Source organism: Rhipicephalus sanguineus, chromosome 11, assembly GCF_013339695.2.
Source record: "Rhipicephalus sanguineus isolate Rsan-2018 chromosome 11, BIME_Rsan_1.4, whole genome shotgun sequence".
NCBI lineage: Eukaryota > Metazoa > Arthropoda > Arachnida > Ixodida > Ixodidae > Rhipicephalus > Rhipicephalus sanguineus.
The window spans coordinates 31,777,314-31,802,926 of NC_051186.1; the positions used below are offsets into that span (position 1 = coordinate 31,777,314).

Genomic DNA, 25,613 nt, shown 5'->3' on the forward strand with positions numbered 1-25,613 from the left:
ACCGATAGCGCTGGCTCGCGGAAAGGTCCGACGGCGCGCAGACGGGCGCGGTGCCGATCTTTTCCAACCGGCGACGCGACCGCCAGAGCTGAGCAAAAGTCGCCACGGGGGCTGACAACCGCCCAAATATTTGTGCGAGCGGAGCGGAGGCCGCGAAGACGACTGGAACGCAAATGTGACCCAAGCATAGCTCTCCGAGCAATGGCCGTTCGAAGGAGACGTCAGCGCAGCGGCGGCTTGTAACGACCAACATCGCCGTCGTCGCTCAAGAATAAGGTGAGTGTTACGGCTTTTGAAATGTACAGGGTCGTCCACATTTGAGGAACACCTCAGTTGTATTCAAGACCCCATAGAAGCATAAAAAAAAAAAAAAACAAGAGACAACACAGGGTGATGCGCAAACTAGCAACTACTTTATTTCGAGAAGTTTTTTCGGTCCGTGTCATACCTGGCAGCGCATCACAAGGTGAAGACGAACCAACTAGCCCCTGTTGCATTCTTATTATTCATGGAATTGCCCTCTCTCTGGAGTTCTCGTTATACGTATATTTAGGTACTTCATTCTATATAACATTCATTCGTATAAATACAGGCCTCGATCCAAAAAAACTCTACCGACGCCTGAAGTTATGGATTAATACGTTCAGTCCGATTTTAATTATTAGTAATTTATTACATTTTTATCTGTCACCGGGCGTTAGCCATGTCTGTGTGTTCCTGAAAAAAAAAATTTACCGTCAGTCCATCTATTTCTACATTCCTTCACATATTTACCTGCGGTAGCGCGCCAAGTCTTTTGATAAGTACATGAAGATGGTGATACGGGTCTGCAGCAGTATAGGATGTGGCCTATCCAGTTCTCGGCAAACGTTCTCTTTAAAGGACATCGTTACCAGTATATTTAATTTAATCGAGGAAATGTAATTTGAAAACCCAGCAGTGTGTGCCATAAAGGAAAGCAGTCAGGTCACGCACAGACCAGCAAGAGTACAATGGGTAGATTAGAATCACAAGATATCGATTAGAATGATTTTGTGAAAATGGAATTGTGGTCAGAGCAGGGACGTCTTCTACTTCGTGCCTCAAGGGCATCCGCGGACAGTGAGTCGACTCATCCCGGATGCTTGAAGACACTACGTGTAACCTCCTTGTTGCTCAATTATATTCTAAACGATAGGTTTTTTTTTTCTGGGGAGGCTCGTTCATTGATGGTGAAATATCTGAAAGCAGCACACCAGAACGACCTGCATCTTAACAATGATGAATCGGTCAGCACACATTGAGACTCTGTTGCATTCTGGATTTCATGCAAGGCATTAAACTGTTCCAACATGTTCCAACGTCATCGCCACCACCAACGCAACGCGAATAGCTCGTAACAGTTCTACATCTAGCTTAGCTCGGTGTCCTAGGTAAACTGCAGTTTTCCCCAACGTTACTGAACTAGGTTGGTTTTCCTATTGAAACAGCACGTGATACGCTGAAGTTCTCTTTCTAGCAGATATGTACAGCCTGGGAAAATGCGTCACGCGATTATTCTTAATGACTGTCAAAATTTTCACGCTTCAGACTGAAGTTTACGTTGAACTTAAGCTCCGCCATAGCGTGTTCCTCGCCATTTGATTGTGTCCTCTCTGTAGGTTACTAAACGATAGCGAATATTTTCTTTTCGTCGGAAGCTTGCCAACAACGACAGAAAGAACAGTCGCTGAAAGAAAAATTCGCGTACGTTCCTAGCCGCAAGTTGTTTAATATGCTTGTTGCGCAAGCCCAATCGCACTTGAGATGGGAGGCCACTGTCTACACAGGCCTGTGTTGCGAGCAGACACTTGTACCGACTGAGACGAATCGAGATTCGGGAAGCTTTCGCTAAAGTCAAACACTAGATCCCCAGTTCCCAAGCATTTCTACGGGGCGGCCTGCGTGATGTGCAGATGCTTGAATACACACGACGTACGACGTGGCAGTTATATAGTGCACAGGTAGCGCATCACGTGATTTGACGTCATACTTCTTCACAACCAGCGCGGTCAGCCTGAGCTGCCGCGGACAAGACTGAGAAAAGCAGACGTCCTTTCCCACAGAAATTTAGAGGTGTCTGTCCCGTGTAATCAGCTTTTTCCTTCGAGAAGTCCAGAATATTGAGAGTCCGCGTTGAGGTCATCGTAGTGACCATGTTATGGTACTCACACGTGGAAGTTGCGTAAGCAAGAGACATGACAGCACGATGGGTGCGTCTCGAGCCGAGAGGCAAGTCGATAACAATGATAATTCACTGAAACACTGCCACCGTCAAGGGCAAAGCGATGTAACCGTGACGATATAGTGTGATACCGACGTCGCCGCGGCCGCCATGTTTGGGTACTAGTACGGTGTGAAGCCGGTTCCGTGATGTCACGTGCAATATCTGTCAGTAGTGTTGATAACAGAGCAGACAACGAGGCAAACAGTAAACACGAAACGCATTTTCTCAGCTCAAGCGGATGGGCTCGAGGTCAGAGTAGAGACTGGGTGTTCCTTTAGGGCATCTTGCTTTTGCTCCTCTTTAGCAAGGGGTGGAACTTTTGTGGAACAGTTGCATTATTCATTTGCAGTAATACCCCGTCGAGCAAACGTGCACTACACAGGGACGATACCAACGCTTGTCGTCGCGTAATCTATGCTTTTTGTCGGCGGGATGTCTGGCGTCAGGGTCTGCCTTACGGAAGTTTCGCAATAAGCCCGTTACGTCGCTACACGGTACTGAGAGCAACTGAAACGGTGAGCAATTACGTCAGTCGCTTTTGTTTCAAGCGTCAACGTGATAAAGTCAAGAAGGTGAGAGATGGTGCCCTTGCGTTCTTTCCTATCCGCCTCTTCTTATCGGAGCTCGTATGTCCGGCACGTAGGTTTTGGTGGGGCAATGCGCATTTGTGAAGAAGGGTTGCGCACTACGCCATCTTCGTATAATCATTGCCTCCCTCGCGGACGCCGTTGTATATCCCGAGTTTCGCTTTTATCGGCGCACCATGGCATGAACTGCTTCACAGGACGCACTGCTATCATTGCTGACGTTGGCGCCAGAGCCATCGTAATCGCCACAGTACGCCTTCCGCGATGCCTCGCGCGTGAGAACCTTGACGCAGACATCGGCCGATTTTCATTTGCTGCACCGCGTCACAATGCAGCAACTTCTTATCAGACCAGGAAATCACCTTATCCGCAGAAATAAGAGAAGCAGGAGTCCTCACTTAGTATCAGGCGACTGCCGAACAGTACATGCACGCATATATGGGGCGATGAGAAGTGTCTACTTTGTCTCTTTCTCTAGAATGACAAAAAGTGGAACATATCAAGCTCATATCTCGAGTGTTAGCGCACTCGCCATCGACTCAGTTATCTGGGGGTAGATAACGATAAGAAAGAGAAAGCGGGAAGACGAGGAAAGGTTTCAGTGTACATCCTGAAGCACTCGAGAACTATAGGTTCATAATTTTTGCATGACTGCATCACATACCCTGCAAAAGTTAATAGAGGGAACTCTGGCACTACGTTACACTACACTACACCACACTATGCAATGCAGACAGACAGACAGACAGACAGACAGACAGACAGACAGACAGACAGACAGACAGACAGACAGACAGACAGACAGACAGACAGACAGATAGATAGATAGATAGATAGATAGATAGATAGATAGATAGATAGATAGATAGATAGATAGATAGATAGATAGATAGATAGATAGATAGATAGATAGATAGATAGATAGATAGATAGATAGATAGATAGATAGATAGATAGATAGATAGATAGATAGATAGATAGATAGATAGATAGATAGATAGATAGATAGATAGATAGATAGATAGATAGATAGATAGATAGATAGATAGATAGATAGATAGATAGATAGATAGATAGCAGAGAAGCTAACCAGCAAGAAACCTTAGTACTAGCCTGCACAGGGGACAACAGATTTAAAAAGAAAAAAAAACCGGCTAAAATGAAATCGGCACACAAAGCTCTGACGCTGCACGTGTCATTATCACATCACACTCTATTGAGCAGGCCCGTAAAAAGCAGGAAGCAAGCCATAATCTCTATGATTGCCTTCAGCGCATTCGTTCCTTGTAACCTTATGTGTAGTACACACCATAGCGACCATATGTCTTATCTTGTTGCCCAAAGAACCGCGTCGGCTATCCTGCTTGCCTTTCTCTTATGCTAGGCGCCCAATATTTTCAGGTCACAAATGGTATGGCGCGCATATCAGCGCTCTTGACAGCTGTGGAAATCATCGCGACAAGACTATTAACGCTTGGCGACTAGATAAGTCTCAGGAGACGTGAAACATTTTTAGGGGAATAGTTGAGTTATGTTCCCCAAACTTGCCCGCCCTATGGGGCATATCTTGTACCCAAACAAAATCGTCATCTATCTTGCCCGAAGTTATCTTTAACAATCCCAGCTCACTATTTAGCTCTCACAAGTTATGCTAGCTATGCCACTCTGCTGAAGCAACTTGTGAGCCCGGGCAAGCAGGGTAGTTTATCCTTTTCAGAAATGAGAGAAACGCGAGAAAGCTCAACACTCCAAGGCGATCAAGTGGTCAGGGGGCTCAACTGCTGACCCAAACATCGCGGGATGGGGACAGGATGCTAGAGGCCCGTGTACTTAGGCATCATCATTATCATCATCATCATCATCATCATCATCATCCTGACTGCGCCCACTGCAAGGCAGAGGCCTCCCCATGTTTCGCCAATCAACCCGGTCCTGTGCTTGCTGCGGCCACGTTATCCCCGCAAACTTCTTAATCTCCCCTGCCCACCTAACTTTCTGCCTCCCCCTCGAGCGCTTACCTTCTCTAGGAATCCGGCAGTTACTCTTAAAGGAGTACTGAAACGAATTTTAAATATTTTCGGATTGTCGCTCCATGTAAAAGCACTGGGAATGCATCGAATATACGTTTAATAGCACTACCTTAAAAAAAAAAAAAACACTTTCGGGTTCGATATCGAGGGGGTGGCTTCTCAGTGACGTGTCATGGCAGTGTGACGTCACGGGGAGACAGTATAACTTCCAACGTACTAGCGGAAGGTCCGTCATCTGCTCGTGGTGCACGTAAACAGCGATGAGTTAATCACCCCGACAGTGATTACCGCGATTTAGGCTGTATGCGCAGGACGCAGAGTTCGCAAAACTTAGTTGAACTGTGTTGACTCGTCGCGATAATGACCATTGTGTTGAGGCTGGCTTGCTGATGCTCAGCGTCGAAAACTTTAAAATCAAAGTAAAACATTTTATAAGTGTTGTCTGACTCCGGTGTCTGGAGACACTACCCCCGAGGAAACGAAAAACATCCCTTTTACGATGTCTCAAAATCATGTTAGTACTCCTTTAATGACGAGCGGTTATCTTGCCTACGCGCTACATGCCCTGCACATGCCAATTTCTTGTTGATTTCTGCTGAGATGTTCTTAACACCCGTTTGTTTCCTGACCCACTGCGCTATGTTCTTGTGCCTTAAGGTTACATTTATCATTTTCCTTTCCGCTGCTCGCTGCGTCGTCCTCAATTTAAGTTGAACCCTCATCGCAAGCCTCCAGGTTTCTGTTCCGTACGTAAGTACCGGTAAGAGCATGCTGCTATATACTTTTCTCTTGCGTGTAGTAGTAAACTACCATTCATGATTTGAGAATGCCTGCCAAATGCGCTCCACCCCATTCTTATTCTTAGATTTAGGTGCACGCTAAAGAACCCGAGTTGGTCGAAATGTCCAGAGCCCTCCACTACGACGTCCCTCACAATCATATCGGGGTTTTGGCACGTAAAACCCCAGTAATTATTAGAAAGCTCATGATTATTGTTTGAGAACGTCCCAAATAGTCTAAGAGAGAGAGAAAGAATATAGGAAAGGCAGGGAGGTTAACTAGACTGTACGTCCAGCTGCTACCCTACACGTGGGGAGGGGGATAAGGGAGAAAAGACAGAGAGAAGGAAAGTCACATTTCACAACACAGTGCAGGGTTTCACAGGCGGTCGCTCAATGATGTTCCTTTCAAGTACTGCAGGAGGGCTCTAAGAATTATTATAACGAGCCGAAGCTGCGAGCATTGCGGTTCAAATATCATTGGAATGACTCTCGACGTATATACGTCATCGCGATCGTGGGGCGAAGCTGGTTGGAGCGTTCACCTGCACTCGCCCCCCCTCCACACACACACACAAGATATATTTACGCTTCGCATGTATATATATACACAAACCAAACACATACAAACAATCACACGAACACAGATATGAGGAAATAGACGCCCCCCCCCCCCCGCGCGCCACCAAATCCCTCCCTACCGGAAATAAAATTCGCGCCACTGATTGTGACACACGCCAGATGTACAAGGCAAGTAAAAGCAAGGGATTCAGGTCGCTCGAGTCGCTTCCCGCGGAACAACCTTTCGACCTCATTGCTTTGGACACTATCGGCGGACTTGAGAGATACGGCTCGTGCACGCGAGGGTCATTCACCCAACGACAAGCCTACGCCACATATTACACGCTGGTCTTTATTGTGCGGCAGAAGAAACCTTATCGTTCATGGTCGTACAGCGGGATGACCGTGAATGAGAACGAGCAAGTGCGCGCGATACGGGAACAAAACGGAGTGTTCGGGTTCCCGTCTACGGTCAATGGATTTTCGTCATGATGATGATAATAATAATAATAATTGTTGCGGTTTTGCGTCTTAAAACCACGATATGACTATGAGGGACGCCGTAGTGGAAGGCTCTGGAAGTTTCGACCACCTGGGGTTCTTTAACGCGCACCTAAATCGAAGCACATGGGCATCAAGCATTTTCGCCTCCATCGAAAATGCGACCGCCGCCGGGATTCGATCCCGCGACCTTCGGGTCAGCAGTCGAGATCCACAACTTCTAGACCAACGTTGCCCTAGACCACCGCGGCATGTTGGATTCTCGGCGCGTGTAGTACACGGATCGGACTGGACGTCGTCCTTCTGGCTTAAAAAATGGTTTTGAAGAGTCTTCGTAGGCTGATCGCCTGCAGCGAAATATTGCGCAATGAATGCAACAATTAGCAAAGTTTAGTACGCATGCACGTAAGTGTACAAAGCCTGACTGGCTTCATGCGTATAACAAGAAAGGACGATTTCCTCAAAGTTTATAAGCACATTACTGAGACATTAATTAGTACTAACAGACAAGAAAGCCAAGAAAAGTATAGGGGGTGTTGTGGTAATTATAATGTGAATGGGAAGAAAGTAAAGTGAACGAAAAGATAACTTGCCGCTGTCGGGGATCGAACCTGCGTCCTTCAAATAACGTGTCCGATGTTGTACTATCGGTTGCAGGTTCAATTCCTGACAGCGGCAAGTAATCTTTTCGTCCACTTTACTTTCTTCCCATTTACATCATAATTACCACAAAATAACATCCCCTATACTTTCCTTGGGTTTTTTGTCGGTTAATTCTAATTAATGTTGTGTCAAGAAAAAAAAAACGAGCCCTTAAAATTGCCCTTCCTTCGTTCATTACTGAGACATGTATTTCGCCAGTACTTGAAGACAATGTGTTCCGGGGCGTCTTCCAGTCACTTTCTGTAAATAGTATTATGATCACTGGTATAGCTAGCAATTTTTTTCGGGGGGGGGGGGGGGGTTGAAGCACAGCGAACGCGAGCCTTCGCAGCCTCGCAGCTTCGAGATTCGCTTGCCGGCGTTGCCGTTTACGTTCAGCTTCGCGAGCGTCCATGGCGCCGTTGCGACGGAGAGTGCAACGGGAGCGAGCGCGCGCCGCATTATATTCGAGCGCTGTGGCGGAAAGAGAGAAACGGGAGAGGAGAAAGGAAGCAGAGGAAGCGCTCACGCCACCTCCTGCGAGGAGAGGCAGCGCACCCCCCTCTCCTCGCGCTCATCCGAAGAGAGGGGCAGAGTTGGCGCATGCGCAGCATGGGTGCGGACGCCGCAGAATGGACGCTGCCCCGAGCATAAGATGCTTTCGCATCTAAAAATAATTCCATATGCCCTGTGCTTGCGCCGTCGATTGATATGGCTTCGTTATCAAATGACAACTATAGTTATTGTACCGCATGTTTTTTTCCTCGCGGTCGAACGAAACAACCTGCTTGTGTGCCATTTATTTATTCATTTTTATTTATTAATTTTTACATACTACAGCCCCGTGGGGGCTATTGCAGGAATGGGGGATAATACATCACACATTAAGCGCAGACAATAAGTAGCGATACGGCAATTCACGAACACCTCCCGGTAAAGAATTGCAATCGTTGAGGAAAAACAAAACAAAAAAGAACTGTGTTTGAACATGTCAGTTCTAGTCTATAGTGTTAAAAGATTTCGTTAAAAGATTTAGTTTGTGAGAGATACGAGTAGGGGAAGGACCGGCGAACTTAAACATTTGTCTAAACCACGATGTAAGTTACACCGTGGTTTAAACAAAACGCCCATCTCTATCTGTTCCAGGACAAAAGGATATCACCACTGTGTTCACGTCAACAGGAAGCTGTCAGGGCCGTGACGTGGCCTGCAGCCTTCGCCGATATTTCCTCCTAGGTCTTACGCGAGGAAGACCCCTCGGCGGCGCCAACATGGATTTCGGCATGTCTTCGAGCAGCGGCCACGAATTCCGGGCATCCGACTTCTTCATGGAGGCGTTCGCCTTCGTCTACATCTTCGCGCAGTCCACCATGACGAGCGTGTACGAGATGCTGCTGACAATCTCTGAGTGCGTCCACCGGGGCGGCTACGACTTGCCGGGCGTCGTCAACGATGCCGCCAACTCGACGACGTGGACCTCGACGAACGCCTCCGCAGAGCTACTAAACGAATGCATCGATTCGTCGATGAACGTTAACACGACCGGGACTGAGGGCGCGGTGCACGTGAAGGACTTGGTGTTCACCCTTCCGCTCGTCGAACTGATCTGCTCCCTGGTGGTCTGCTTGATGGTGGGCGGCTGGAGCGACGCCCACGGCCGAAGGTTGCACTTCATCGCCGCCATGGCGGGTGCATTGATCAAGGACGTCTCGGCGCTGGTTTTCGTGCTCAACGGCCTGCCCGGACGTGACGTCATCTACGGCGTGACCATCGTGTCGGGTGAGCGACTCCTCTATACTAATCGAAAATACCATTCATTCATTCATTCGACCAATTGACTTACACCGTATGGGTAAATATATTAAGTGAGTATAAATAATATATTTCTAAAATATTTTAACACAAAGGTGTTTTATGCCGGGGTTCACCAAGACTTCAATGACGTACTTCCGTCACGGATATGACGTTGACAAAATGGACGCCAACGGGTGAGAAAGAAAAAAACTAAGATCCGCCACTGGACCCACGACCTTGCGGCACTTCACGAACGCGCTTCATATCTTTCACTCATTTTCTCGCACGGTGCTCTCTTTGGCGGTGTAGGTAGGCGGGGCGGAGCGGGGAGGTGCCGCCGTCTTTGAAAGGTGAAAAGAAGTAATGCGTCACGATCGACACTTACTATAACATAGTGCTTACTCCGAGATTGCGCGCGATCTCGGAGGTCATGGTTAAAGCATCTCGATACCAGCGAGGGACACTGGCCGCGCTGGCTCGCCGAGGCACCCTGGACGCAGTTACGTTCTTTGCCTTTCGCTTCGTGTAGCGTGTGCCGGCTCATCGTAGTAGTGCAGCTTCCACATGCACCAACGGGATTTCTCCGCCGCCAACTACTTCGATTGTGAGAGCACTGACTAACAAAACTGCTGCAATGCGCGTTGCAGAAAGGACGCGATTTCGACGGGCAAATGTCGCGCTTTGTGGAGCGAGACAAAGGCCAGCGGGACGCGCGCGTTTGCGGCTCAAGCTACGAACCTCTGCCTCCCGTGCTGCTGAAGCGCAGTGTGGTAGTGTATATGCATGAGCAAAGCCAGGCGTCGGTTACCCATTACTAGAAAGCGCACACCGTGCCATTTCTCTCCTTAAGTGACGACGTTTTGAAGAATTGCTTATCGAGTACCAGTGTTGATTATGAGCTTGTTGATGCCATTTTTACGCGGGATTCACGATTCGCTGGGTCAAAATATATGTTAACTTCAGTTACCACAACGGCTTAATCATTATCATGGGCGTTAGTCGTCGCGATGGAGACATGCCATTAGGCGTCAACATGGGTGCATCCACGTCAAACGGTGCTATAGCTGCCAAAAACCAATATACATTGCACAAGCTCTCATTTATCACTACACAATAAGCACTACTTCTGTGAAGACATGTTTCACTTTCCTGTTATACCTATTCCTACGACGGAGGGACCAGTCATGTTTTTTTTTTTGTATATTGTACGTTCACGAGTTCAGTTGCCTCTTCTGCATTAATCGATGTTTTACCTTGTTAAGGTATCATTCTATATTTAGCTCTATTATGCATTTCCTTCACTGCCCCCTTACACAATGCCCCACGAGGGCCCTGTAAGGTACTAATAAATAAATAAATAAATAAATAAATAAATAAATAAATAAATAAATAAATAAATAAATAAATAAATAAATAAATAAATAAATAAATAAATAAATGGGAAGAGTGTACTGCCTAGGCAACTTAGAAATATTGAGATGAAGCTAAGAACTCCAAATAATCGAAGTTTAAGTTACATTACCTCTGAAAATCTTTCTTGCGAAACCCAAATAAAATATTTGCGACGCTTTCCTTCAGTAAGAAAAGTAGTTTCATTCTTAGATATCAGTATATTATTTCATTAGCTGAATGTACGCCCTGGTAGAGTCGATTATGTGTTTGTACAACAATGCCTGATTTACTTTTGGAAGACAGGAGGTTTGTGAAGCCGCGAAAGGGTAGGTTTTCTTTCCCATCTCCTTGGCCATGCATGTGATGTACAGCACATGTCTGTAGGAAAGAAAAGACCCAAATACTCAATGTGAAGACATCGTAAGTCCGTCCGTTGAGTTTACCATCGTGAACGTATCTGCGTAGGCGAGCGACGGAATCTCTATAGCTAGCGAAATGCAAATTATTTCGATTCATTCATTCATTCATTCATTCATTCATTCATTCATTCATTCATTCATTCAGGATAGAATCCCCCATTTCAGCAGCGAAGCTGTTCTCAGTCGACCCTTCGCCGGCGCCGGAGTAAAGCTTTGCGGTGTGGCGAGAGTGAGGATTGGTAGGAAGGGGGAGGGCTACACCGTGCCGGGAGAGGCCTCGCGGAAAGGAAGAGGTGTTGTCTTGCCGAGAGGGCCAAGTGTGAGGCTCGGCGGAAAGAGCAAACCAATGAGAGGCGCGCCAAAAGGGGCGAGGGTGAGGTTCGGCGGAAAGCTCATCGGAACCCAGCTGTTTGCGAAATGTAGGTCAGTGAGGGGCTCGCTGGAGTGTAAAGGAGGGTGTCGGTTCTTCGGGAGTTCGCTCTTGCAGAATGGCCAAGCCTGCTCGTAATTCCCGAGGAATAAGCCGCCCGACGTAAGCGTCAGTGAGAGCTTAGAAGGACTTGCAAAACGTAGAAAGACAATGACCTCACTAGAGGGGGGAAGGAAGGGCATTGGTCCGTGACGGGTGAACGGAAATTATCATTATGAACCGGCACGCGCTCTCTTCATCCTCTTCTTCATCTTTTGCTTCGCTCCCAAACACATGCACTGATTTGTCCGGTGTGGCGTGGAATAAATCTGATGGGTGAGAGAACAAGTACAGAGAGACAGAAAGAGAAAGCATGAGAAATACTTGCCAATAAGAATTTCTTGATGAGATAGAATTTGAACCCGCGTAACCAAGATCCGAAGGCGAGCATCGTAACCACTCGGCTATCCAGGCAAGCTAGCAGAGCATAACATAGGCTTGTATAGTACAGTACATCAAGGCGGTGGGAAAAGGAAGCGAGGGTGAGGAGGATGGAAAGGACGAGGGGGAGAGTAAAGCATAGCATAGAAAGAAAGGGTAACAGAGAAATAAAGGGAAGAAAAATCCGGCAGATCCCACGCACTGTGGGAATCGATGTAATGCGAAGCAGCCAGCAAACAGCTGCATACATCGCCTTGTTTGTCTTTGACCCAAATGAAATCATTCATGCCATAGCATCTAGTTCACCATATATCGCATGTTTGCCATGCACGCTTGCATGCACAATCTGGCATTGGTTTCATTGGCATATTCTATGCCAATGAAACGTATATTCTGGTATATACAATGCATGACCTGTCATTTATGTTCATCACGCACTCGTGTCATGCCATACCAATTTTGGTACATATCCAGTTAACAAAACGGCCGGAAGCGCACCATGACAATGTCATGTAATCCATACCGTACATGACATGCATAACATGATTCGCATGTTAAGACCTGTCATTTATGTTCGTCATACAGTCACATCGCGCAATACCAATTTTGGTGTATACCAAACGAGCGAAATGGCCGCCAGTGCGCCATGAGTATGGCATTGAAATCATGCCATACACGACATGCATATCATGATTTTCATGTCACTACATGCCACTTATGTTGGTCATTAAGTCACATCGCTCAATACCAATTTTGGTGTATGTCAAGTTAGCGAAACGGCCGCGAATGCACCATGAGCGTGGCATGTAAATCATGTCGTACATCCCTTGCATGCGATGATTCTCATGTTACCACATGTAATTTACGTTCGTCATACAGTTGCGTCGCGCAATACCAATTTTGGTGCATATCAATCTAGCGAAACGGCCATGAGTGCGCCATGAGCAAGACATGTAAATCACGTCGATCATCTCATGCATGTCATTATTTTCATGCTACCACCTCCTATTTACGTTTGTCATACAGTCGCGTCGTGCAATACCAAATTTGTTCTATATCAATCTAGCGAAGCGGCCGCGAATGCACCATGAGCGCGGCATGTAAATCGTGACTTACATGACATACATGTCATGGTTTTCATGTTACCACCTGTTCATGTTCTTGATACAGTCACATCGCCTAATACAAAATTTGGTGTATATCAATTTAGCGAAACGGCCGCGAGGGCGCCATGAGCGTGGCATGTAAACCATGTCGTACATGACATGCGTTTTCAACATGATTTTCATGTTACCACGTGTCATTTATGTTCGTCATACAGAAATGTCTCGTCATACCAGTTTTCGTATGTATCCATTCATTTAAACGGCCGTGAGCGCACCGAGACCATGTCATGTAAATCGAGCTACACATGACATGCGTGTCATGATTTTCACATTAGGACCTGTCATTATGTTCGCCATGAATTCTTGCCACACCATACCAATTTTGGTAAATATGAAATTAACGGAACGGCCGCAAGAGCCCCAAGGCCGCGGAATGTAAATCATGCTGTTCAAGACATGCATGTCATGATTTTCATGTTATGACCTGTCATTTATATTCGTAATAAGGTCATGTTATGACACACCAATTTTGGCATACATCCGACTAACGAAACGGCCAGGAGAGCCCAAAGTTGTAGGCGGCTAGATAGATACGCTCAAAGTCGCAGAAGTTCGCTAAGAAATGCTTCGCATTTAAAAAACAGAAAGATAGAAAGCGCGAAAAAGAGCCATAAATAAATAGCAATAAACAGAGACAGAAAAGAAAAAATGGAGAGAAGGAGAAAAAAAGAAAAAGAAAGAAAAAAAAAACATGGCTGATTGCTCTGTCATAGGAATCGGTATAACGCGAAAGCGAAACGTGCCTTCACAGACGTAGTTGAGCGTTAGTTGCGCTTTCTTTCGCCTCAAGGGCGAAGGAATGAATGCCACAGCAACAAATTGTAATGTCACGCGAAGAACGGCAAGCAGCTCGAAACTTGCAACGCGCTGCTCAAGCAGAAAGGTCGCACGGAACGAACATACACAGGATGAGAGCGAACTGTCACATTTGTGACTCATTTCTGCGTGAGCACCACACTCCTTTCTCAAAAGCGGCCGCTGCAGTGAGCCAAGTGACCTTCGTGTTCTCAACGCGAGACGTACAAACAACCGCGATCACGATAAGCGCACGCACGAGCGACCCCGCCCTGTAGAGGCGGGTGCTCGTCGCCACGGCGACGAGCGCGCTCTTCGCTCTTCTACGCTCTTCGAGCCCTTCGCGCCATCTCGCTAGTGGTAACGAAAACACGCTGTAACACCGATCTCTGAATACAGCCACCGGCAAATTGTGTATATAAATGGCTCGCCGTTAGCATTGCGAAGAACGTGCCGTCCGTGGCCGAATCGCGTTTCGCGCTGCGTGCTGCCGAGCGAGAGGTCGTAAGTTCGATTCCCGGTGACGGAACTTTTTCTTCTGGTTTTTTTCTTTGCCCACTGTTAGTCTTTATATTTTACAACGTGATACCCGTGATGGAAATACGTCAGTGGAGCCGTGGTGGACCCCGGCATAAAACACTTTCGTGTTAAAAAACAAAGAGAAACAAGGCAGGCCACCCAGCTCCGCACTTCCTTCAGGCTTGACACCACTAGTGTGAGGCTGCGTTAATTTTACAGCAGAGCTGTTATGCTCGAGGTTTGCCGTGTGTCGCAGATAGAAAATTATCGCCATCATGATCCGGTACGCGCTTAATGACCGTCCAAGCGTTCTGCGCAGATGGTTAACAAGAGAAGCTGAGACGTGCCCGCCAGCTCTGCTGTGACCCAGCCTTGCGCGACTTAGCGCAAGCTGCGCAATTTTTTTTCTTTTTCTCTTTTTTTTTCTTTTAGGAGCTGGCTCGCCAGGTTCTTAAGCTGGGGCGAAGTCCCGCGCCGTAACCGTAACCTTAGTTCCAGAGGCGACCGCTACAGGCGCAGCTCGCGCGAAAGAGCAGTCTTCTTTCTCTTCTTCTTCGAGTGCCTTGATGATGATATTAGCGCAGGCAAAAATACATATAGCATAGCCAACTGTAGCATGCGGCGCTCGCTCCACTCCGGCGCGTGCTCTAGTTTGATGGGAGACCGCTAGTGGGCCACAACTGCGCGCTTCCTCTCTCTTTCGACAGTGGTCAGTCAGTGCACTTCGATACTAATAACATAAACGAAGAAGACAAGGCGGCGGAGCGGAGGGCTCGCAAGGCAGCATCGCGGGCTCGCCGCCAAGACCTTGCTATGAGAGCTCGCGAGGCCACAGAGAGATGTCATTGTCGTTCGTACCCCGAGATAAAAGCCCGCGAAGCCGAAGCAGCGCGGAAGCGGCGGCAAGAGAACCTCGAAGAGGTACGGGCGCGGGATGCAGCGGCCAAGCGTCGAAAGCGGTCGCTACCTGAAGTTGGTGGCGCCGACGCGCGCTTCAAGCGCGATTTCCTCGACCACACGTTCGGCCCAAGGAGGATACATAGAACTTGCAAATCTATGTATCCTCCTTTGCTTCGGCCACAGCTGCATGGTCTGCGACCGCTTGTGGTTCGACAACAACCTGACCACAATCGCTACTATAACAACGTGTGACGCCTTTATATGACAGTAGAGGAATTGTACGGATCATTCACGGTTTAACCGATTATCTCCGAGCCAGCTCCTCAATCATCGTTCACTTCGTGGAGTTTTTTGTACCTTTACCACTCCCCGAGGTGAACGAAATTAAATCTTGAGATTCAGGCGAAAATTTAATTCACTCATTTGACTGATACCCCATTTTTCTCTTTGTCTCACCCGCCCTGCAGGTCTTCTTGGAAGCATCAACCTGTTCTCGGCCGGCGCCCTGTGTCACGTCAGCGACAATTCGGACTACAGAAGTCGCACGCTGCGCATCGGGTCGCTCACGTTCGCGCTCTACGTGGGCCGCTCGGTGTCGGTGTTCGTCGAGAGGCTGTGGAAGCCCCTAGTGGCCTCGGACACCTTCGTCCGCGTCGCGGTGTCCGTGGTGGGCGCTCAGCTGGTGCTCGACATGGTGTGCCTTCTGGGCGTCGCCATGGTGGTGCGCGAGTCGCTGCGCGTCATTTCCGGCTACAATGGCAGTCCCCTGTGGAACTTCGTGAGCATGCGTCAGGTCAAGAACGTCGCCACTCTGGCGACGCGAAGGAGGGCAAACGATGCCAGGCGCTTCGTGCTCGTACTGTACGCCGTGTTCCTGCTGGCACGTTTCGTGTATTGCGGTGAGTTGGCATTTCCATGACGAAGCTGGTCGTATAGCTCCAATTTCAAGCTTTTAAGGCGAAATCCTGAAACGATTCTTTGCGCAGTCTCTTGAGCGCAACGCGCCAGGTGATTGAAGTGGTACAAAAAAATTACACCATCTCCCACTCAAGGGAACCATGAGGGGATGCGAAGCAGCATTGGGGGCGCACACCAAGTTTCCGTTACGTTCACTCGGCGTTTCCGTTAGTTTGTGAGGTTTGTATTTAGTGTTTCTGTTATCATTACGTTGTGTTTGTGCGTTGCTTTCCGTTAGCGCAGAGTGAATGAGTGGTGCTGACGTTGACGTTACAACTCATCTGAACGGGAGGGAAGCGAGAATGACGGAAGCAGACCGAGCGCACGCGCTTATATGCACATGAAATGGGGGAGGGAGAGGAGAGAGTGGGTTACAGGCTGTATTTGGCTGCGGCGCGGCTGCATCACGTGGGAGGAGAGACTGGGGGGGGGGGGGGGTGATTCTTGAAAGGAAGAAGGAAATGAAAATGAAAATTGGGTGTAGAGTGCACGATAACTGTCTCTCAAGTGAGGACACCTCAACCGATACACTCACGGGGGACTGGGGATTGAAGGGACACAGTGAGAGTGAAAAGAGATGGTAAAAGAAGAAAAAGAAAGGTATGTGCGGCTGCAGCGCGGGAGGAGTGTAGAGAAGGCGACCGAACACCTGCGTAAAGGAGGAGAGTGGGAGAGAGTAGGCGCATGCGCAGTGGAGCGCGGACGCCACCACCGACGAGGGACACAGCCCCGAGCAAAAGCTGCTTCGCATCTAAAAGCCGCGTGACCTACGTCACTAATGACACTATGCCGTTCCCGATGTATTATTACGTGTGCCGCAGGCTTTCGCTTTCGAGTTTTACAGAGGGTGTAACATGCTGCCGAACGTTGTCGTACGTACTGTGCGTTCAATTTTTATACGACGATAAAAGAAACAGAGCGTGACGGTTCATGATAATGATAGCTTTCTGTTCGCGGATTACAACCAATGGCTGGCATAGACAGTTTCGCTGTTAAAGTGTCGTTTTTGTGTACGTCTTGGTGAAGTTCTAAATCCTGCGCTTCATGCATCTCCACTACGCGAAACGTGAGGAAGCGCGTAGCACGGGATACCCAGCGATTTCCTTGGCGCTTCCCACCACCTCGGCGATCGCGCGCTTGCCGAGGTGGAGGCACCCGCTCTTGCACGGCGCGGGTATCAGCTGCATGTTTCAGAAGCGTTTTTCGCGATTTTAGGTCAATTATTGCGATTAATTCTTGGTTATTTCGGTGGTTTATAGTATTTTGAACCTTGCTAGTTTATCTTGCGGGGGTTTTGAGCATTGTTAACCTCGCTTTAGGCCTTTATTGAACACTGCGTGACCACGCGACGTGAGATGGTGGACGACAAGCCGGGCCCCTAGAGTGCTAAGTACTTGAAAAACTGCGAAATCGTTTAAAGTAATTTATTTTATTTCCCATTTCCTGCCCCTTCGTGCCAGCTTTTGTTTTTCTTTGACGTCTGTGCTACACTGCAGCCTCATAAATTGCGCCGCACACTTACTTACTGAAAGGGAAATATTTCACCTCAAAGTAGCAGTACAAAGTCGCGAAGAATACTATGACAAGGGTTGCTTAGCAAATAGAGGAAAAATTTATCTTGCTTCGGGAATCGAACATTGGATGAACGCCTTGTCGTGGTGGTCGCCGTCTCTATCCAGGAAGTTAGCAACTCACAAATGAGGATGAATTAATCGACAGCTTGACGCACAGGACGCCGAATATGACAGACTGCCGCGGAAATTCATGAAGAGGAGAAAATTCATTAAAAGAAAACACTGTCACCCACCTTAACAGTTGATGAAGCGAAGAGGTCTTCAGCCACTTCATCCAAACTTCTCCTGCGCTCTGGGGCCTCTCCGAAAAGGAAGGAGGCACTTCCGTAGGCATTGTAAATAAATAAATAAATAAATAAATAAATAAATAAATAAATAAAAACTCAGAGGGTTCCTTATGCATCCACCTAAGACGACTCGAAGACGAAATCGATGTTTTGTTTCTTTTCAGTCCATGTCCTAATTCTCTCCCCCCTTCCTAAAGCTTTCTTGCTTTGCACCAGAAACGTGGTTTCTGGTGCAAAACGTGGTTTGGCACTGCCGTCAGGATCGTAGGCATTGCAACCCTTCTGCACCTCACCTGGTTTTGCACTGCCTCCCGAATCGGCCCACCTTTGACCAAGCGATGATGTCGTGCGATGACGTCATCATGTGACGTCATAGTCATATGTTCATATGTAATGTCATAGTGACGTCACGAATTGCGTCACAAATTTTGGTGGTATCTGACATCATGATGTGTACGTCATCATGATGACGTCATCGCTTGATGATTTTCTTGCGTCACTCGTGTTGACGGCGATGCCGACGGTCAATCTTCCCGTTTGATGAGGCGTCTAAGGCTTTCGCCTTAATAAATGCCTGTCTGCATGCATCCGGGCTCGGAAAAACCTCCTTGAGACGTCACTTCTCCGCTTTCTGACTTTGGTAGCCAACCCTTCGTTTAGCCGCGATCATAGGTCGGCGAAAATAAGTGTGGCTCACTCAGAGTCACTCAAGAAATATATGTGTGCTTAGGGCTCACTCGGACTCAGTCTAACTAAAATTTTCCTCAACCGGATTCACACGGACTCAGGCTAACTAAAATTTTCCTCACCTGGACTCACTCGGACTCACTCTCACCAAAATATTACTCACCCAGACTCAGACTCGCCGTTCCATCTCAGTCTGAGTGAGTCGACTCGTGCGTGAGTTTGCCGACCTCTGCAGGTATATATACGAACGTGGGTATATTGATGATGGCGCAGGCGAGCAGGAGGTGTGGGCCGAATACCTGTTCCGGCGGTTCAGCTGGACCCACCAGGCGTCGATCATGCTGGGCCTGCAGTTCCTGTGCGAGGCCTTGATCACGATGCTCGCCGTGTGCATGGCACGCCGCATGCTCTTCAAGGACACGTCGCTCGCCATCGCCGGAGCAGTCTCCTTCATGGGCTCGTCGGCAATCAAGGCGGTCGCCCTCTCCGGTGGATGGCATGGCCTCGGTCAGTTTGCACCATCATTCGTCTAGTATCTACAATGTCAAGTGTCTTCAAGAGATATCTCCTGATTTCACCACCCTTACCACTGGGCATGTTGACAGACAGACAGACAGACAGATACATGGAGGAAGGAAAAAGAAAGGAGGGAGCATGACGTCACGCGATTGAAGCCCACCGTGTCGGCCCAACACGTGATCAAAACGTCAGAGCGCGCGGTAGGTTTTAGTACTACCGATGGAGTTCTGTTTTTGAACCGCCGGCTGGTCTGCGCCATAGAGGTCTGCGCCGAACAAGCGCGCTTCGATTAAAAGCTACCGGGCGCCATAACCCGAAGTCTCGGCAAACCTCATTTCTTGCGTGATCATGACGCAAAGGTCACGTGTTGGGCCGACACTGCTGGCTTCAAAACGGGTTGGCTTGGCAAGGCTGGCTGCGTGACGTCATGCTCCCTCCTTTCTTATTCCTTCCTCCATACCATAGATAGATAGATAGATAGATAGATAGATAGATAGATAGATAGATAGATAGATAGATAGATAGATAGATAGATAGATAGATAGATAGATAGATAGATAGATAGATAGATAGATAGATAGATAGATAGATAGATAGATAGATAGATAGATAGATAGATAGATAGATAGATAGATAGATAGATAGATAGATAGATAGATAGATAGATAGATAGATAGATAGATAGATAGATAGATAGATAGATAGATAGATAGATAGATAGATAGATAGATAGATAGATAGATAGATAGATAGATAGATAGATAGATAGATAGATGCAGTGACAAACAGACAGTGACAGACAGACAGACTGACAGTGACAAACAGTGACAGACAGATTGATAGGTAGGGGTATGCCTAGAGTGCAGGCAGTCCTAATGTATTTACTAGCACATTACCATCGCTGTTAGCTTGGCTAGTGATTCTGTTGGCTACCAAAATATTTGAAGGCAACTAAGGGTAATTAAGAGCAATGCTATATCATTTCTCTTACATTCACCGCTAAATCACCACTACACTTTCTTTTTCCAGCTGTCATGGTCGGCGCGCTGTCCCCCGTTATCCCCATAGCCGTGCTTTCTTTGCTCTCGAAACTGGTCCATCCAGAAGAATTCGGTGAGTCATGTAACTACGTTTTGAGGACGGCTCAGATGACGCGTTCGTTACCCAACGTTTTGGTGACTTTCTATAAGGCCTACAGCATTGGTTTTCTTGAATAAGTTTCACTGGAAACTGTTTTATAGTAGCTATCAACTTCAAATGATAGGCTGTTTCCTCGCGCATGCGTGCAGGCTGCCTTTTCGCCAACGTGGCCGTGCTCAGCATCGTGGCGCCCCTGGTGGCCAGCGTGTCCTACTGGGAAGTGTTCGTGGCCACCAAAGCCATGGTCACCGAGTTCATATACCTGCTCTCCATAATCGTCGGCACACTCCTCTGCCTACTGCTAGTGTGAGTACACGCCTCAACTATGTAGGGTAGAACCCACCACCTGATCAGAACAGCGGTTCGCGACGCCAGCGCAAAGGCTTCGGAAGCGTTCTTCAAGCGGAGCGGCCTAAAACATTTACGGAGACATGAGTTTTGATTGGCTTCTCTGTAGCGTGCAAGTTCACGGCTCATCGATCCCTTACTAACGATGCGCTAAGTTTAGAAACGGCCAGACAATAGAGCATAGTACGATTAACACAACGGTTGAGCAGACAAGAAAGCGTGGTCGTACTACTGACTTCGATTTAGATAAACTTGAAGAAATACGTGGAACGACGATCCGAGAAAACTCGATCCTTCTGGGAACCTGTATTCTAGGATTGGAGTATACTGCTGGCCATAAAGAAGTCGCAGCTAACACACGGCAGGCGTTTATGTAAGGAGGCAATCCAATGGGTTAGTGCGCCGAACGGCGTGAATATTGGACCTAGTAGCGGTTTTCAGGATAAGAAAGACACATATTTCTGCAACCCGCAAGAGAGCACGGCACAGCGTTGTTGGGGAACTGGGAGTGAAAGAATATAGAAAAAAAGGAAAGGCCACCTTCTCGAGAAATGAGCACCCACAACCACGAACGCCAGGCCGGGGTACCTTCTCTCCGCATCAGAAAAACCGGCGGGTGCTTAGCGGCACTGGCAATCGAACCCGGAGTCTTGCATCGGAGGCGGACGCTATAACCACTCGGCCACCGCGCATATTGGATCTGTTTCACATAAGGATAACGGAAAGTGAAGGCTTGAAAAAAAAAAAAAAAAAAAAAAGAGGCCTCAAGATCCCCCCCCCCTTCCCGCCGTGTTTATGATGCCCCCTGCGTTACCGTTTTACATTAAAAAAGCAAAAAAAAGTGTAGCCGAGGTTCAAGCTCTAGAGGGCAAAGTGATGCTGACTCACGACAGCAAGCGACGATGGATACACGCGAGTCGAATGAAGAGTGGTACAAGTTGTTGCACCACATAGGCGTGCGCCCCGCCAAGTCTGTCCGTACCTTTACTAAATCGCACCTGTTCCATCATTGTTGAAAGCCAAGGTTATGGCCAAGCAGCTCTTTGACGATAATGGCGGCCGAGAGCCACTGATGGTGCATTCCAAGGGCTGCTTATTTCCCTTTTTTTTTTACCCCCGGAAAGCCGGGGACCAAAGGCAGGCCCTTGTGGGAAGCACGCCATCGCTTCATTTTCATTATTGCATCCTGTATTTTTGGACGCGCTTGAAAAACAAGGACACAGTGAGGGGCACATAAACTACAAAGGAAAGCGCTCTAGCAACTGAAGTTTATTTCAGCATCCTACCTACATTTTAACGTGCAAACTTGAACCACATGGAGTACGCTATCGCACCATCGAGTTAAGGAACAGCAATTCCTTTTGCGACAAAACAACCGACGGGGAGCTGACACACCTGGCCCCTTCTTTGATTATAGCCTGTGCGTCTATTATCTCTCTCTCGTGCTTCTATAGTTTAAGAACAGCGCGAAGTAGACACGGACAAGACGCACACACGACTAGCGCCGACTTCCAACTGCTTGGTTTATTGTAAAAACGCGCAAATATACGACTGGAAAGGAAAACTCGGGGAAAATATCAAAGCTTCTAGCGGCGCATGCACCCAGCGGCACATTATTGTTTAGTTAAAAGATTAGTTACGGAGTTAGCAACACTACTTGTCTGTTAGATTAATCGAGGGCGCGCTAACACATGCTGCGTCTTTACACTTCATCGCGAAAGCTTCGAACACTTCACGTGCACGTCTAAAACTTCACGTCCAAAAATACAATATGCTATTCCAACTATAGCCCAAGAAACAGTACTCCTGAAGTCATTGCATCCAGTGCAAAGCTTGGCCTCTTTCGCACTAGGGGGGTGGGGGGGGGGGGGGAGTGCGCTGCAGTGAGACTTCGCCCCCCCCCCCCACCCCCAATGGGGATCCCACGCACGCCTATGGTTGCGCATCATAGAAGCACTTGAACTCGCCAAAGGCATATAGTGACGCCTATCTAAACAGCCGCTCAAGTTTCGGAGCCACTTCGGCCTGTTTACGTACCTATTTTTATCCGAAGTCCCTCCTTTTCTTTTACTTCATTGCGCTACGGTCACTCCTGGTGCTCTGTAGGATGTTTACAGGACGTCTTGTGTTTGCGCTTTCTAAACGTCGCCATTGTGCATACACAGTCTTCCGGCCAACGGACGATGTGCAACTCTTCTGTAAGTCTGTGTTGTCCATGCAGTGCCTCGTTTCGAGGGGACACTCTCGTTCCCAGGCAATGTGCACATTTACCGCATCGGCGAAGTGGTCCTTATCGGTTATGCAAAAAAAAAAAAACCGGATGCATAGATTATCCGAACAATGCCAAATAAAGACGATATGTCGCGCTTTCTTTCTAATTTTTCCTCATTTTTTTTCACACGAGTTTCATTTTGTAATTTGAATTCGGTCGTAGGCCTATAACCAAAGGAACTAATAATGCCGTAGTCTTACAAGTACACTGTAAAGAAAAGCAATTTTTCTTATAGTAGTAAATTATTCTTTCACAATTCCAAAATCACCAAGCTTTCCACGAGAAGACGCTTGGTAAGCGAGAAAACGCGCAAAAAGAAAATGCCGGTGGCGACACCACTTTGAAGTTCCCGCTCTAGTCGCCATGACGTCATACATTTTGATTGCGTCTACTACGTCCTGCGTAGTTTCTAATCAATAAAAATGAAGTAAATTGTCCTCTGAGGAGGCCATAGTCTTCAGGAAATTTCGTTGACCCAATGACGTGAAAATACGAAAAATACACTTGAAATCCGTGACGTCATGCGAGGAGATTACAGCGCGAAATTTAAAGATGGAACTTTGACCTTGATTTTCTCCTCTATTAATAGACATACGATGGTGAAATTAACGACGTTAGAGCTCGCAGAGTACAATTTATCAATCTAAGCCGATTAATTGTTTCACTTTAGTGTCCCTTTAACTGTCCTTCAAAATTAACGCTGTCAAAAGCTCCTAATCGTGCCCAATTTTAACTGTGTCCAAACATCCAAATCTGTAACAACTCTAGAAACTCACATGGTTCCTTATCAATTCACCTAAGACGACCCAAAGGCGAACGCCATCTTTTCTTCTCAGTCGATGTATTGATCCTTCCCCGCCATGCTCCGAAAGCATTCTGCCCCTAACGTGGTTTTGCATTGCCTCCAGGATCGGAGGCACTTCACCCGGTTTTGCACTGCCTCCGTGATCGGCCCACCTTTGACCAAGCCACGATGTCATGCGATGACGTCATCATGTGACGATACGTCACGTGACGTCACAGTGACGACGTCACAAGTTTTGGCAATCTGTGACGTCATCACGTGATAATAATTTTTTACATCACTCGTGTTGTCCTCGACGCCGCAGGACGCCGACGGGCAGTTTTCGCGTTTGATGAGACATCTAAGGCTTTCGCCTTAATAATTATATCACCGTAGTGCAGTTTACTAGACTATGTAGTTTAACAATTCTGTTCAATGTCCGTTTAAACTCGCCACCTCACGCAGGTACGTCCGCCGAAACCTGCACCTCGGAAGCCTGGGTAACCTGATTGCGGAAGATAAATTGCCGCTCCTACAGAAGAGGCAACAGGACTCCGGAGCCGCAATCCTGTAAAGACGCGTCTCTGCTCAAGACGTTTCCGCACCATACATTCTGAGCAGAGCGCTTGTCACCTGAAGCTTGACAATGTGTGTGTGTGTGCCTGAGGATCACTGTGACCGGACCGCCTTCGAAGATCACTAAGACTTCTGCATCTAACAGATGTGTTGAAGACACTCGGCATGGTTAAGGCGTGGCCAAATCACGTTTTTTCAACATTGGGCGAACTTGTAGACCACGTGCGCGCCTCGCGAGCCTGTGCGTGCCTATGACCAGAACGCTCTCGACGATAGTATGGGCCGCTGCTAATAAAAAAAAAAGAGATACGGCAGAAGACAAAGTGGACATTAACCATGCACCCTCTTTCGGGCTGTTTCTGGGAAAGTCGCTTTCGTGAATGTTTTCTTTATCGCGCCATTTTTTATGCATACGAGCGAAAGTATATTTGGCAAAGTGCCAAGAAAATAGGCTTGCCTTGTAGCACAGTATTAGTCGGCCACGAGACAGAGACATGTCAATGTTTGATTGACAACTAGATCACCAAAGGCATCAGATATGTTTTCAGCATGTTTGGTTGACCACTAATGTGACTCTATTTTTCTTTCCTGGCTTCCTTGTGGTCACAACTCGCCAGCCATAGCGTATCACCATTACCATCATCATCATCATCAGCTTGGCTGCGCCCACTGCAGGGCAAATGCCTCTCCCATGCTCCGCCAATGAACCCGGTCCTGTGCTTGCTGCTGCCACGTTATACCCGCAAACTTCTTACTCTCATCTGCGCACCTAATTTTCTGTCTCCCCCCTCACGCGTTTGCCTTCTCTTGGAATCCAGTCAGTTACTCTTAATGACCAGCGGTTATCTTGCCTACGCGCTCTGCCCATGCCCATTTCTGCTTCTTGATTTCGACAAGATGTCCTTAAACCCCGTTTGTTCCCTCACCCACGCTGCTCTCTTCCTGTCTCTTAAGGTTACACCTATCATTTTCCTTTCCATCGCTCGCTGCGTCGTCCTCAGTTTAAGTTGAACCCTCTTTGTAAGTCTCCAGGTTTCTGCTCCGTAGGTAAGTACCGGTAAGTTGCAATTGTTATACATCTTCCTGTTGAGTGGTAGTGGTAAACTGCCATTCATGATTTGATAATGCTTGCCGAATGAGCCCATCCCATCCTTATTCTAGTTATTTCACTCTCATGGTTCGGCGTATGTCTCTTGGGTCACAGCGTATACGTCACCACAAAACCCCCACCTTCCCATGCTTGTCCCACGCAGGTCATTGTGCTTTGTCGACCACAGCACAATGACCTG

At 47.7% G+C, this 25,613-nt stretch overlaps 1 protein-coding gene across 1 annotated transcript; it reads left to right on the forward strand.

The window, feature by feature from the left end:
- On the forward strand, positions 1–25,154 carry LOC119373892 (proton-coupled folate transporter). Its single transcript, XM_037643949.2, has 7 exons — positions 1–276; positions 8,492–9,124; positions 15,648–16,079; positions 18,959–19,192; positions 20,234–20,317; positions 20,494–20,650; positions 24,214–25,154. The coding sequence occupies exons 2-7, from the start codon at positions 8,617–8,619 to the stop codon at positions 24,320–24,322; spliced, it is 1,524 nt and encodes a 507-aa protein (XP_037499877.1). The 5' UTR covers positions 1–276; positions 8,492–8,616; the 3' UTR covers positions 24,323–25,154.
- The last annotated feature ends 459 nt before the right edge of the window (positions 25,155–25,613 follow it).